We start from the raw sequence: 15442 nt of genomic DNA on the forward strand, positions 1-15442 counted from the left end.
ACACAGGAAATTCTATAAATGTGATTTCAATAGACTTTTATTGAGCTCACCTTCATTGTTCTTTACAGACTTTGTAATGTGAATTCACATCTTTCCAAGACCATGGTCATCAATTTTCAATAAAATCTTTCTGCTGCTAAAATACAAGTTGATTCCTGTTGATTTGCATTGAAACATTATACTCCATTCACTTCTAAAGATGTTTCATATAATTTCAAATCCGTGTACGTATAGATGTTTATTAATGCATAAGGTCAATGGATCATACAATAACATTGTTCCGGAGAGCAGAACTGACTGCTTCTCTAAAAATATTAATCAATCACAGTTCTTGCTAAATGAAGTAAATAATTGAGAATTAAATTCATTGCTTAAAACAGTAGTCTCAACAATATGATGATAAATCCACATATAACATTGATAAATAATTGATAATTCATTTTATTGCGATAATATCGGAATTTCATTAAAATAATGATTAATCACTGTGACATTTACATGTATCTGAGACCTAATGTACGACTGGACTCATTGGTGGCAAACCTAGAACACTACTGCTCTGGTCCTGATTGATTGAAATTTGATGAAATACGTTCCAGTAATCCATGAATACCTTTCAGAGTAGACAAGATACCTTCCAGTGCTACCACTTTACGTTCTTCTTTCAACACCATTGTCTTATTTAACGTGAGAAGGTCTATCTCATCTGAATCCTTCTTTAGCTTTTTCCCTTTCTTCCGTTTCTTCATCGCTTGTCGTCTTTCCTGGGACTGCATTACCGTTTTTTAAAGGAAAAAAACGAATGAAGAATATTTATTAGAATAAAAATAGCTCAATTCTAACCTATAATAAATGTAATTGAAGTCCTTAGAATGCTAATTGTAATTTCTATTTTGTCATGACCTTCACTAAGATCAGGGAATAGAAATTTATATATAATGTTTTCCTTATCTCAAGTGAAAATTTTATAAATAGGCATAGGTGAAATTCATATATGTCTCAAATATAGTTTTAATTAAACATACACAATAACAATTAATGCAAACTTCTGGTAGGCCTATCAATATTAAAATGTCATGAAAAACTGTTTGTTAAGGTCCAGTGCTCACTAAAATATAACAAATTCACATTTTATGTACTGGTTACTTTGGTAGGTCGGCTGCATAGATTCGCATTGTTAAATCACTATTAAATTAATTCATGAAATGATATGACCAAAGCAATAATGAATGTTCTAAAAAATGTTTTTAGTTGTAATTTCCTCCATCTACTCTCCCTATAGAGGGTTCCCGCAGGCAGCCATGTTGGAGGACAAACAATAACAACCTGTGCATCAAACCATCATAAATTATTGTCTAATACACAGTTTTCCGATTGTTATGTCTTCCACGGTGACGTCATGCTGAAACCCTCTATATGTGTATTTCATTTGGCATTGTTTGTTTACAATTTGCTTTCCCCATGAAATGTATATTATTTGGCGAATGAACATTTTATGATGATGATATATATATGTATACTTACATGTATGTATATATACATGTATTTACGAATGAATTGTTATGATTTTAAATGTCAAGTCGTAGCCATGTTTTTCTTCAAAATAAATTTAATTTCTAATTTACACTTACATCTTCTGTTTCTGACTCTGTTATTGGTGCAGGCCTCTGTGTGAATAAGGATTTATGGTAAAATTGTTATTGGTTTGGAAGTTTCCTTGTGACAGCAAGTTAAACATAAATGAGCGTAGGCATAGATACTTGAGTTTGTTTGTTGATTTCTTTTCGGAATAAAATCACGTTAAGTGGAAAAAGTAATGATAATGGATGTAAGCATCCTCCCATTGCCAATGAGACCACCATGAGTTCAGTCACAGTAGATGTACAACTCCCCAATAAATTTCTACATATTTTGCTTAGATTGATACGTTTATCAAGTCTATCAATATATAATGTAGTATAATGTAGACTAGGCCAATGGAGGACATGTAAATATAGGGGTTCCATAAATACATCGTGGTAAAAGAGTTTGTTCTATCATAATGAGCACAAATAGATGTGAACTTGTATATTTCCGTGTCCAAATGGGATTGTTGTACTTCTGTGACATCACAAATTTTGATCGCATTGCCAACGTGAGGATCTCCATAGAAATTTCTTGTTTATCCAATTGTTCTCGATCTTTCATTGATCTTAATCTAAGCAGACTTGGTTTCATTCTACTTGAAATATGATATATAAGAAATTCTCTTTACAAATAGTTTATCTCCTCTTATTGTTTCATTTCCACTTTCTGCTATCTATCTTCCGTTCTGAGGTCTAAGTAAAAATGAAATGAACCGTATTATTTTAATTGAAAAGTAATTATCAATACAACTTAAGATGCCAGACTCAAGCATTTCTTTTCGTCATTATCGTCGCCCGCTAAAAATATTTTCGGAAATAACGAAAATGTGACCATGTGTTTTTCATTTGAACGAATAGAACAATGATTATCAGTGTAACATTATTAAAGCAGAATTAAACGAAACAAAGATAATCATTTCCTTACAGTTATTTACATCGCCATTCTTACCTTCTCTCTTTCAACAAACACAGAGCTTGATGTTGGCCGACTCGTCTTCCCCGTAGCATCTATCAGAGGAATTTGTCCGACTGATGGGATCTAGAAAAAAATAATGGGATAATATCTTTCAGTAGTTAATAAACTTTCTGGGTGAAACGAAATTTTCTTGAGTGGAAATCTGTGTTATTTTTCTAAAGAACATACATGTCATCAGAGGAATGTATCTGCCTCTAATAATGTTAACTTCATATGCTGATCGCCATTCTTACCTTCTCTCTTTCAACAAACACAGAGCTTGATGTTGGCCGACTCGTTTTCCCCGTAGCATCTATCAGAGGAAGTTGTCCGATCGATGGGATCTAGAAAAAATAATGGGATAATATTTTTCAGTAGTTAAAAAACTTTCTGGGTAAAACGAAATTTTCTTGAGTGGAAATCTGTGTTATTTTTCTAAAGAACATACATGTCATCAGAGGAATGTATTTGCCTATTATGTTAACTTCATATGCTGATCGCCATTCTTACCTTCTCTCTTTCAACAAACACAGAGCTTGATGTTGGCCGACTCGTTTTCCCCGTTGCATCTATCAGAGGAAGTTGTCCGATTGATGGGATCTAGAAAAATAATGGGATAATATTTTTCAGTAGTTAAAAAACTTTCAGGGTAAAACGAAATTGCCTTGAGTGGAAATCAGTATTTTTTTCTAAAGAACATACATGTCATCAGAGGAATGTATTTGCCTTTAATAACGCGACCTTTTAACGTATGTTATTACCAATGTCGATCTATATTTATGGTTGGGGATGACTGACAAAAATATTTTCTGTGACTTTTTTTTAAATTATTATTTTCATTTAGTGTAAAGTGTGTGCGGGGAGGGGGGTGGGGAGTGGCGCAATCAGACAACATTTCTTGAGGGGCCAAGCATAACTATCATGTTCTCCAGTAAATTATAGGGGGATGATTGTAAAGGCCCCCCTTAACATAAATATTAGGGGGATACATCCCCCCCCCCCCTTGATCGGCACCCATGTATGTTAACTTCATATGCTGATCATGAATTTCAAATTCATTTTTTTAAATCGCTATTCTTACCTTCTCTCTTTCAACAAACACAGAGCTTGATGTTGGCCGACTCGTTTTCCCCGTTGCATCTATCAGAGGAAGTTGTCCGATTGATGGGATCTAGAAAAAATATGGGATAATATTCACTAGTTAAAAAACTTTCTGGGTAAAACAAAATTGGCTTGAGTGGAAATCAGTATTTTTTTTCTTAAGAACATACATTTCATCAGAGGAATGTATTTGTCTTTAAAAGCGACCTTTTAACTATGCTATCTTCATATGCTGATCATGAATTTCAAATTAACAAAAACAATCAAATCTTTCCTTTTTTGAAGCACACCCTTACAGTTTGGACCCCCCCCAAAAAAAAATAATAATAATAATAACAATCAAAAGAAACGATATGGGCTTTAATACCAATGTCAGTTATGGTCAGTTTTAATTTTCGTAATTGGATCTAAAATACATACATATACGCAAACACACATACATTAATTTTAAATTGAACCTTTCCTAGTTTCATACAGTTCAAGCTTATTGTAGCCTGGAAAATATATGTATTTAAATGGGCCTATTACAAGGGGCAGTAAATATGATTTAGACTCGTATTTAGTGACTCACAGATTCCGAGTTTCCAATGGCTGTTATTCCATCTCTGAGTTCGTTGGGGAGGGCTTGAAGCACCAACTCGTACTGCTCGTTTGGTGGTGTGAACGCTCCGCCTCCTTTTATATTTCAGAGTAAGAAGTAGGAAAGAGACAACTATACTTAATAATTAAAAAAACTTACAGTTAAAACAGGGGTACCATGGTCAGCTTGGAATCCGTTATACATTAACATTTATACATATTGTTTTGTTTTTAAGGATGTTTTGGTTTTCTCTTAAATCAAAATAAACATTCATATTTCATGAACAAATTATACAATTATTTGAAATCTGCTCACATGTCAAGTTACAATAAAACCATATCCAATACAATTAAACAAAATAGTAAATATCAAACTTCAAAGATACTGGTATTGATTGAAAATTATTCCTTATCAATTGCAAAATAAAATATTAAACATGGTGTATTAGACAAAAGAGAAAAAAATGATTAAAAAACCCCATGATATTCACCCCCCCCCCCCGCCTTCCCTGGGTTTAGAGCACCCTCCCCGTATAGTCTACTCTACACGGAAGGGACGCCAAATTCACTGTATGTGTGTGTATAGATAGATAAATATATATATATATAGATAAATAAATATATATATATATATAATATATGCCTACCATTGTTCTCTTCATCCATTTCTTTACAATATATATATATATACATTGGTTATTTGTTTTTAAAGATTTTTTTTTTAACAAGTGCACAACTAGTTACCAAAAATGCATATAGCATTTCCATTTATTTGAAAGCAGGATTTAAGAGCAAAGTACATTAAATGCCTTGCTCACGGGCATAGGTGCCGCGGTCGAACTCCGGACTTTCCATGTATAGCCAGGCGCCTTTGACCACTCGGCCAAGGCACCTCCACATTATTTTTTTTTTTTAAGGATGTTTTATTATATTCTCTCAAATCAAAATACACAATCAGATTCTATAAACAATTTGTACAAACTATTTGAAACATAATTATAAATTATACAATAAATCCATTACAATATATATATACAACTTATACATCAAACTTCAAAAATACTAGAAATTAATACTAATGCGTTTCAGCAATTACAAAATGAATATTAAACAAAATACATGACATGATCAGAGAGAAAAAGATAAAAGAGTTGTTGTTCCACCTCCCACCCCCCCCCCCCCCCCCTCCCCTCCGTCCCCAGGTTAGGAGCATTCTCCCCTTTATGCCTATACTCTACATGGAAAGGACTGCTATTCTCCGTGTTGGGTTTTTTTTCTGTGTTTTTATTTATTTTGTTTTGTGGCTTTGTCCCTCGTATGTATACCTTTGCCTCACTCTCCCTATTTATTCATTTAATTAAGATTTTCCCATTCCCATTTAAATGAAGAGATATCTTGCCTCTACCTAGCGCCAGCCTTCTTTCTTCCCATTCTTCTTCTTTAAATTTCCTTTTAATTTCATCCATGGTTATATGTGCACCCTTTTCCCTCCCTTTGAAGATTAAAAATTTAACAAAGATTAAAAAGTGATTGATTAAGCGTTCTTTTCCTTCGTCCTTTAATTCTACCCCTACAAGAATTTCTTCCAAGCTTAAATTACCCGTAGAAATAAAACCAAACATCTCCTTACAATTATCCCAAACCAGACAAGCATATTCACATTCCAAAAAAAGATGGCGATATGTTTCCTCCTCTTTTTTACAATAACAACAAAGGTTATTTGTGAGATTTTAAAACGGAACAAGTGATGATTTGTGTAAGCAATGCCGTGTAACATTTTAAACTGAATTTCTCTCAATCTACTGTTCAGAGTACATTGTCTTGGTGTCATAAAAATGTGTTCAATCTTTTCATAAGAGAAACTATATTTGTTTTTTAACCTTTCGAAAACATCAGGTATTGAGAAGTTGCATTTCATAAAATTTGCATAAACGTTTTTAGATACTACTCCATTGACAAAATTCTTTTTCCAGATATAAATGATATTTCTTCCCTAAGAGAAGCCTCTTTGCTATCTATTTTCATATTTCGTTTCCAGCTGACTGGAAAAGTTTTATAAATTGACTCTATCAGATGAAAATCATTTATGTTTAAACCCTGTCTTTGGAAGTACGAAAATGGCCTTAAGTTTCCATCATAATCCATAACATGTTTCAATCTGTAAATATTTTTTTCATATATTTTTTGGTTAAATATGCATTTCCCTTCAATTCATACAAATTTATTGTTAAAAAATATCTCATTTCCTTTAAATGTTTCAGATTTTAAACGAAAATCCTTCGTCTCTATCCATACTTCTAACAAATCTATATAAAACTGCGGCAATGCTATCTCCTACAATCCAAGCAAGTAATCACATGAAAATATAAAATTTCCTCCCAGATGTTTTGTGGCATAATTGAAATATTGTTTCCATTTCATTGTATTATTTTCTTTTAGTCTTTTAATCCACATAACTCTCTGTGCCTTTATTAACCATTGAAAATTCATCATTTTCAAGCCACCTTGATGGTAATCTAAGTACATCGTTTTTTTGTTAATCTTATTTCTGCCACCCCACAAAAAAGTAAAAGTCAACTGATCAAGCTCAACATAAACCCATTCTGGAATTGGTGTAAGAGATGCCACATATATGAATTTTGAAAAGATAAACTGCTTTAATAGTTGTATTTTGCCCATCAAAGTTAAATCTCTTTGCTTCCACCAGTTTAACAACTTCTTTATTTTACTTAATATTTCTTTATAATTCAATCTTTCTTTTACTTCTACATCTAAAGAAAAAAATACACCGAGAATCTTTATAAAATCCACCTTTTGGCCAAAAGATAAATCATATGATTTTCCTTGGGAGGAACCTAATAATAGAACCTTCGTCTTATCGTTATTAACTTTGAGTCCTGACACTTTTCTGAATTTTTCTAAAATTTCTATTACTTTTCTTACTGAATCTAGATCTCGGACAAATATAGACATATCATCTGCATACATAACCTGTTTTACTTCTTCCTTTCCAAAGGAAATTCCTTTAACATCATTATTATATCTTATATTATGCGCTAATACTTCAATACATAAAATGAAAAGATATGGTGAAAGCGGATCTCCCTGCCTTACCCCTCTTTCAACATGAAAATAGCTTGTAGAATCCCCCCCATTAAAAATACAACTTTGGCTATTTGTATATAATATTTTGACCCATTTGCGAAATTGCTGGCCAAGACCGAATGAACCTAATGTTTGATGTAAAAATTTGTGGGATATCGAATAAAAGGCTTTTTCTAAATCAATTGCTATCATATACCCAGGGATATTATTATATAACGTATGAAAAAGCATATCATCAATTAATCTAATAGCTTCTCCTATATTCCTGTTTTTGATAAATCCTATTTGATCTGCTAACACCACGCTCTCCAAAACCTCTTTAATTCGTTTTGCTAAAACTTTGGATATGATCTTATAATCTGTATTCAATAACGAAATGGGTCTATAATTCTTTACGTAATGTGGGTCTTTCCCTTCTTTAGCTAATAAAATAATAATTGCTTGTTTTTGTGATGCCGAAAGTTCTCCAAGAACAAAAGCTTCATTGAATGCCCCAATCAATACATCCTTTATTTCAGCCCAAAATGTACAATAAAATTCAACTGTTAACCCATCGTTACCAGGGGATTTATTTTGCTTCATTTCTTTCAGTACCGAAATACACTCCTCTTCTAGCTATATACATTGGGGAATCGATTATAAGACATCTCATTTTACAGCCATTTTAATAAAATCGATTACAAGACATTTTAATCACAGTAAAGAACAGGCGTTCGAATCAAAGTGTAGGACAGTGTAAATACAAGTAAATTATCCATGACAAGAAAAATGACAAAGAGCGGAAATCAGGTTGAGAAGTAAAAAAAGGTTATTGCTCCCAAATGACCAAATTTGATGATTTGGGAGAATCATCACCTCAGAGTAAAAAAAAAATGCTTGCTATCTTTCTTTTTTGTTTGTTACCACAACCCTACAGCACCCCTACCTAAAAATTGAAAATCTTTCTCAGGGCCCTGATATATGTATGTATGTATATATATATATATATATATATATATATATATATATATATATATATATATATATATATATATTCCTTGTGACACTTTAATAAATTTGCAACAAAGCAACGTATCATTCAAAGGACGATTTCTAGATTATATTACAAAACAATTATACGACTGCAAAGAGCGAGATGAAAAGTTGAATTGAAAACATTTATTTCTTTTGGAAGTATACGATGCAGCTCTCTCTTAAATACCGAAAGAGTGGATTGCAAGCTGAAAATTTACATCGCTGATCTGAAAACGAATATAGTCACGTTTGTTTATTTGGTTTTTATTTTACAGTGAACTGAAATATTTGTCAATCAATTCGCTTCCATTCTCTTCAACTTCCCCCTCTTTATTGTTTCTTCTTCTTGTTGCCATTATCCCTTTCTTAAAGTAATGCATTTGAGTATTAAATGCTTATGTGATTTCATAATTATTTGATTTTTTTAAGGCTCATTATTAAAATATGTTCTTTTAAAAAAACATTACTTGCATTCGCCAAGTAGAATTTGCTAGTAAGAATTTCAAATACTATTAGGTTGCACATATTTGAAAACAAAAACAAAGTTTATTCAGGCCAAGCAAAGATTAAAAAAAATGATATATTTACCTGTTCCATGCATTTCCTTCCTTCTTTGTACATTATACTTCTTCGCCTTTGAAGAAAGATCCTGCCATTTCTTTCTTATTTTCTCCAGGGATCTATCACTCCTTCCTCCTGCAGATACGATGGCCAATCTGCACCTGTCCCATGCTTCCACTTTCTGTCTCTCAACCCCCATGCTCCCCCTACCACCAGTTCCAAAAAGAGTTGAGGCATTCATTTTCACGAAAGAACATAGTGCCTGGACCTCGTGAGGCTCCCAGGGCTTTCCTCTTTTCTGTTGAGTAGAGCAAGAGAAGTTGGACACGAATCATGTATTTGCATCTTTTCTTTCATTCATAACTAAGTTATAACTTCTTTTAAATTTTTCTTTTTCTTCTTTATGGTAGCTAATAGCAACGGTATCGGTAGGCTACTCAACAATACAAAATGTAATTATTGACTTTTTAAATTTTTTTTTAAATAGGGGCCTATAGATCTGACGTTAGATCTAGGATTTAACGTTAGATCTTCTATTTAGGGCCTAAGCAAATCATCGTAAAAAAAGATGACTTGGGTTGGGGAAGAATTTGAGCACCCTATATAGCCTAGGTCTATTCATATTCTGGATTATTTTTTTCAAAGATTTAGAACTAATAATACCGGTATATAGATCTAGGCCTAGATCATATAGAATTCTGTAAGAAACTGACATAGACAGGGGTTAGATCTAACTAAGGGAGGTGGAACCCCCCAAATAAATTCTGACTCTCTGACTCTTCTTCTTGGCCGCTCCTACCCCTAGGCCTAGGCCCTACCCCATGAGTCATGCTGGTGCATTGAGTACAGTAGAGCCTAGATCTAGGACTAGGCCCTAATTCTAAGTTAGGCATAGGGGCCTACTCTTCGCACTCATAATTTTTTTTCATTAAGATACACAGCTTGTTTGTTTATAAAATTAAAATTCACTTTTTACATTTAGACCCTAGATCTAGATCTAGGCATAGTAGGCCTAGACCTAACAATGTAGACCTCTAACGTTAGATCTAGGGCTAGGCTCTATCTAGATTTTTAAATGGGGAACCATGTTTTTTTTTCAATCTGAAAATGACTGGCAGAGATTTTTTCCATGAAAATCATAAGGGGTCTAACTTTACTCGTTAGGCCTAGAAATTCTAGATCTAGGCCTAGATCTAGACTTTATCTAGGGGCCTAGTTATTTCCTTCAAATTTTCAAGATTTTGGCACACTTACTTCGCCTAGGCCTGGCCGACTGTTACTTAGAGTCTTTACTTTAGACTCTAGATCTAGGCCTAGAAATAGAATAGGCCTATATATTGTAACTTGTAGGCCTAGGCCTATTCATTACCAACTGATTTTTTTTTTTTTGGGGGGGACGTTAAAACTTAGATCTAAGTACCTAGGCCTATCTACCTACCGGTAGACCTCTAGATCTAATCTAGGCCTACATTTTAAAAAATGAAGTTAGAAGATCTAACGTTAGGCCGAGATGAATAGGCCTAGATCTAAATAGAGCCGAGGTCTAACGTTAGTGAGCAGACTTGGTTGAGAACTGTCTTGAGGCCTGAGGGCTCATCAATCATAGTTGGTCGTCGATATTTTCCGCTAATCATGCGAAGGGCCTCAAGCCCCCCCCCCCTTAGCCTAGGCTAGCCAGCCCATCTACAGTCTAGATCTAGAGAATCTACTTGACTACTAGTACTTAGTACTAGGGCCTATGGACATGCAAAATAAAAAAAAATTATTTGTCACGTTAGATTTCAGGCCTAGGCCTACGACTAAATTTACATCTAGCCTAGATCTAGGCTACTGCAGATAGCAATTCACGTTGAGCGAACGGACAATCTTCTATCAATCATAACTAAAAAAGTCAGTCTATAGATATCGGTACTTCTATGTTAATTACGCCACTGAAATTGTTACAAAAAACAGAAAAATTCCCTGTAAATTTGGTAGTGAGCATTTTTTTTATAAATTAACCAAACTTATTTACCTCAGTCGTATCCTTTGTAGGTGTTTGTCCATCCATAACTGCTATCTCGGTATACCGTAATTAATTGCAAGAAAAAACCCGCGGGTAAATGTTCGCTGCTTGCGATGCGTTTTGACCCCATCCTCGTTCAAGAATTTTTTTTTCCTTAAAAACGCATCGCGGCTGCGATGAGTTTTGTGAAATCCTACGAACCTACTAATCGCAGCCGCGATGAGTTGCGTGCGAGCGATGGGTTGGGCGATTAATCGTTCGGCAGTGTTAGTGAAATCGAGCCCAGGCCAACTCGTCCCGGTCGAGTTGTCCAGGGTTGGCTCTGAATCGGACAACTCGACCACTTGAATTCTTCTTCAAAATTTCATTAAATAAAATTTCAAACTTTACTTCAAAAGTATTTTCCCGCATAATCCATGTTTCTTCAATACATTCTCGACAGAAAAATTGACATTTCAGTGCATTTTGAGCTATTTTGAAAGAAAATATAGCGAGTTCCCTTGCAACGAGAATAATCCGATATCGCCGGCTAGCGCTAGCCGTGTTCATTCAACTTACAACTTGCTAATTTGAGTTGATTTTTCCGTCACTTTACATATTTTAATGGTGAGTGTGTGCTATTTTGTATTTTCATATTCCATTTTCACATTTCCTGTACTTATTTAAAGTTATCGCATTTCACAAAACTGATACTTAATGCAAACTTTTTGAGATAGTTCACCTGGAAAGGACACCGATACGGTGCTTCGCCGGCCGGCCAGCTGGGCGACCGGATATGGATGTGCTGTGATTGTGACTGAGTGAGGCAGTCAGCTCAACTAGCTAGCTATGGAAGGTTAACTTACTTATTTCAGTTAATTTTCCGTCTCTTGCTCATTTTCTAGTGGCGAGAGTGTGCTATTTTTGTATTTTTACGCTTCTTCCACTTCCAATGTCACTAACTGAAAGGAAATAGATTTGAAAATGTCTCAGTAGCCGGCATATGTACATGTAACTAGTTATGAAGTTTACAATTTTTGTAGGAAAGTGTCATTGTTTATTTTTGTTCTTAAATAACTATCAATTTTTTTTATTGTTTTCGAAGTTTTGAAGGGCAGTGGGGGGGGGGTAAACAACTGACAATAGATTGGGTATTTATAATTATCAAAATTGAATAGTTTATTGAAAAATGAAATGTATTCTGCCTAAATTGAAAAACTTACCTTTTTATCAAAATCTAAAAACTTGCTTTTCGTTATCGATTACTGTCGCAGCTTTTTTTAATACAACTTCCATTGGTAACAGTGGGTCTTCTGGAGGATACAAGCACTTGGGCTGTACCAGGAAAGAGGAGAAGAGGTTTCATACTCAACTTGTAAGTGATGGCCTTTCCATTTCTTTCACGAGCAGAAATATTACCGAGTTCCAATGACTTGGGCATCAGAGCGGCAGTCCCCTGATCGATGAGGTAAATCCAGCTTTATAGATACAATAAATCAATTTTTGCGCACTTCATGCAGGCATATCAAAGTGAAATTTAATTTTTTTTTGTATTTTCAAATTCTTTAAAAGAAAGAATGGACAATTGAATTGAATATAAATGAATTTACTTTTTTTTCTTTATATATTGTTTGAAATGAACAAAAAAATTACTTATAGGTTTCGTAGAAGTTGTAACATTTCAAATTAATTTTTGGGTATGGTAATGCGAAATTTATGTGGATCCTTTATGTTATGTAAATCTTCCAGAAGATACCAGGTATGGTTCTAGTGTGTTTAGCAAATTAACTTAACTTTGATATATTAAACTTGTATATGCTTCTAAATTGTTCAAGACAAGGTGAAAATTGAAAATGGTCTAATTTCTTATATTATCAAGAGGTGCAGACTGCAGATCTTCAAATATTTGAAATTACAATAATTTTGTCAATAATTCATTTCATACTTCATTTCATCTTTCCAGCTGTTTGACTTAGTTGAGACAACATGGATTGCAAACCGTACTTGGCTTGTTTTTATTTATAAAACAAAATTGTAAGGAAGTGCTGAAAGGACAAGTCAACTCTAACAAAAAGTTGATTTGAATAAAATGAGAGAAATCCAACAAGCATAACACTGAAAATTTCATCAAAGTCGGATGTAAAATTAGAAAGTCTTGACATTTTAAAGTTTCGCTTAATCCTGGCTGGTATGCAAATGAGGAGACTATGACGTTATCCACTCACTATTTCTTTTGTATTTTATTGTATGAAATATTCTAATATTCTCCTCATTGTCAAGTGATACGATTAATTCCTCCCTGAACATGTGGAATTATCATTGTTTAATGCTAATATGGTTCAGTCAAGTTAGTCCTTATTGTCAAATCAGATCTATTTAAAAAAATGAAATATTTATTATTCAAACAATAAAAAAAGGAGAAATAGTGAGTGATGGGCATCATCGACTTACCTATTTGTGCATATCACTGTTTTACGAAAAATAAGCGAAAATTTAAAATGTCATAACTTTCTTATTTTAAATCCGATTTTGATGAAATTTTTAGCACTATACTAGTTTGATTTTCTCTATGTATTCAAGTTAGCATTTTTCTGGGGTGGACTTAATTAACCTTGAAAGAGCCCTCTACGTAAGTTAGGGTTAAGTTAGTTGTCATGGTAATCAAATATATATGCAATAAATTTTGAAATGTATATTCTTAAACCAAAAGGGGCAATTAATTATTACATGTTAATTTGTATGGTTACTATTGTAGTTTTAAGATTGTCTATATTGTTACATTCGCACCCAAAGCAGAGGATGTTACGGCGGCTAATAGTCAGAATAAGTTCCCAAAATTTACCTTTAAGAATATATGAGTAACACCCCTATTAGGCATGTTAGGAGTGTAACCCCTTATTTGCATATCTGTGGTCAAGCCCAAGGAGTGGGCATCATACTTGCACAAAGAGCTCATTGCTTAGAAAAAGAAAGTTGGATGCAGTTGCTATTGAAGAAGCTCACAGCAAGTTGACAAGAAATTCATCATTTTGGGGTATATAACAGTTGGTGAGTTTAATTATTCTCATTTATTATATTGCATAATGTTGTAATTAGATATTAATGTATTAATTGCAAGATTTCACTTAGAAGATACATATTGCAAGTTGGTCAATAATTCTACCAACTCTCTCATGGAGTATATATATGTTTCTGTGATGCGAGATAATTATGTGTGCAGCATAATGGGCACACCCAGCAAGATATAATTTACATTTAATGTATGTTCTATTATATGTATGATAGATTCATTTTAGTTTAAGATTCATTCAATCCTTGTACATTATTTGGGATAAGTTGTTTCAGTTATAGATTATGTATTCATTAGTAGCATCATTTTATATATCACATATTGTGTATATAGTCAAGTTAGGGAAAGAAGTGAAAGTAAGTTTAGAGCGAGAAGGAGTTTATGACTCATCATCATACTCTGGACAGTGCTCGCATCTCCTCACAAAGGGAAGCCCTACACTGTGCATTCAATGCATGCAATACACAGATACCAGTGTGTGTGAGGGGATGCAGGCCACTCTCTGGCTGGTGATGAATCAGACTCCAGAGCAGAGTTTCAGAGAAAACCACTGTTTGAGGATCTGTTCCTACACAAACTTAATTCTCACTGATTCAAGCCAGTGTGAACGGGGTTATAGGAATGTCATTTAGAGACAGAAACGAAAGTTTAGATTGAAGTTCTTATTAGTTGTTGTACTACGGAAAAGTTAAAGGAATAATTCATATGTGAAGTATATATGTATTTAGTTAATGTTTATGGTTTATTTGTTTAATCTCTTTGTCTAATTTATAGAATAGATCATGAATAACAAGTTATGATCAATGCATCATTAACGCATCTTATCACTATTTAGAGCCCAATTCACATTTGAAAGATAAGTCCACAAATAATTTACTTTAGTTTATATTACATTTGGAGTTTATCATGTAGTTAAACAAGTATAATAACATAAAGTATTCATGTGTGTATGTAAGACAATTTACTTATTAATTTATGTTTATGTTTATTTGTTTCAGCTAACCACACACACAGTGCCACACACACACGCGCAAGGTGGTACACACACACATACTCAGCTGTTTACACACACCTACACCTACGTCATATAAGCTCAAGCAGTGTTCACACATTACGTTCAAGTCGTGTTCACACGCAAGTTTATGTTAGGAATAAAGTGACACTTCGACATTGTTATTGCTCGTCGATCTTTATCCATTGAATAAATGCAACAAGGCTTTATTGGTTGGAACTTTAAGACAAGGTCTTCGTGGTGATTATTTAAGCGTCGTGGTGACTTTCAAGTTCGTGTGCGTTAGAACGTTATAGTTTCCCTCCGTGTAGGAAGTTTATTTCGTGAGCTGTAAACGACCCTACAGAGGATATTGTTCTCAATCAGAGTTACAAATCAACAAATATAGTATGGGCACACATGAATATGTGAATATGCACAAATAGTATACAAATAT

The 15442-nt window shown here is 33.7% G+C and overlaps 1 protein-coding gene across 1 annotated transcript; it reads right to left on the minus strand.

Annotated features, from left to right (window-relative positions):
- Positions 1–28: 28 nt before the first annotated feature.
- On the minus strand, positions 29–9037 carry LOC121410771. The gene is made up of 8 exons (XM_041603065.1): positions 8968–9037; positions 4253–4356; positions 3662–3751; positions 3091–3180; positions 2835–2924; positions 2575–2664; positions 1632–1667; positions 29–770 (listed from the first exon to the last, which is right to left on the minus strand). Exons 1-8 carry the CDS (start codon positions 8978–8980, stop codon positions 552–554), a joined length of 732 nt encoding a protein of 243 aa, XP_041458999.1. The 5' UTR covers positions 8981–9037; the 3' UTR covers positions 29–551.
- Between the last annotated feature and the right edge of the window lie 6405 nt (positions 9038–15442).

Source organism: Lytechinus variegatus, chromosome 3 (assembly GCF_018143015.1).
Source record: "Lytechinus variegatus isolate NC3 chromosome 3, Lvar_3.0, whole genome shotgun sequence".
Lineage (NCBI taxonomy): Eukaryota > Metazoa > Echinodermata > Echinoidea > Temnopleuroida > Toxopneustidae > Lytechinus > Lytechinus variegatus.

Coding starts and splice junctions, on each gene's coding strand:
- LOC121410771 (XM_041603065.1), bottom strand. Junction 3,181..3,661: donor TGTTTGTTGAAAGAGAGAAG/GTAAGAATAGCG, acceptor TTATTTTTCTAG/ATCCCATCAATCGGACAACT. Junction 2,665..2,834: donor TGTTTGTTGAAAGAGAGAAG/GTAAGAATGGCG, acceptor ATTTTTTTCTAG/ATCCCATCAGTCGGACAAAT.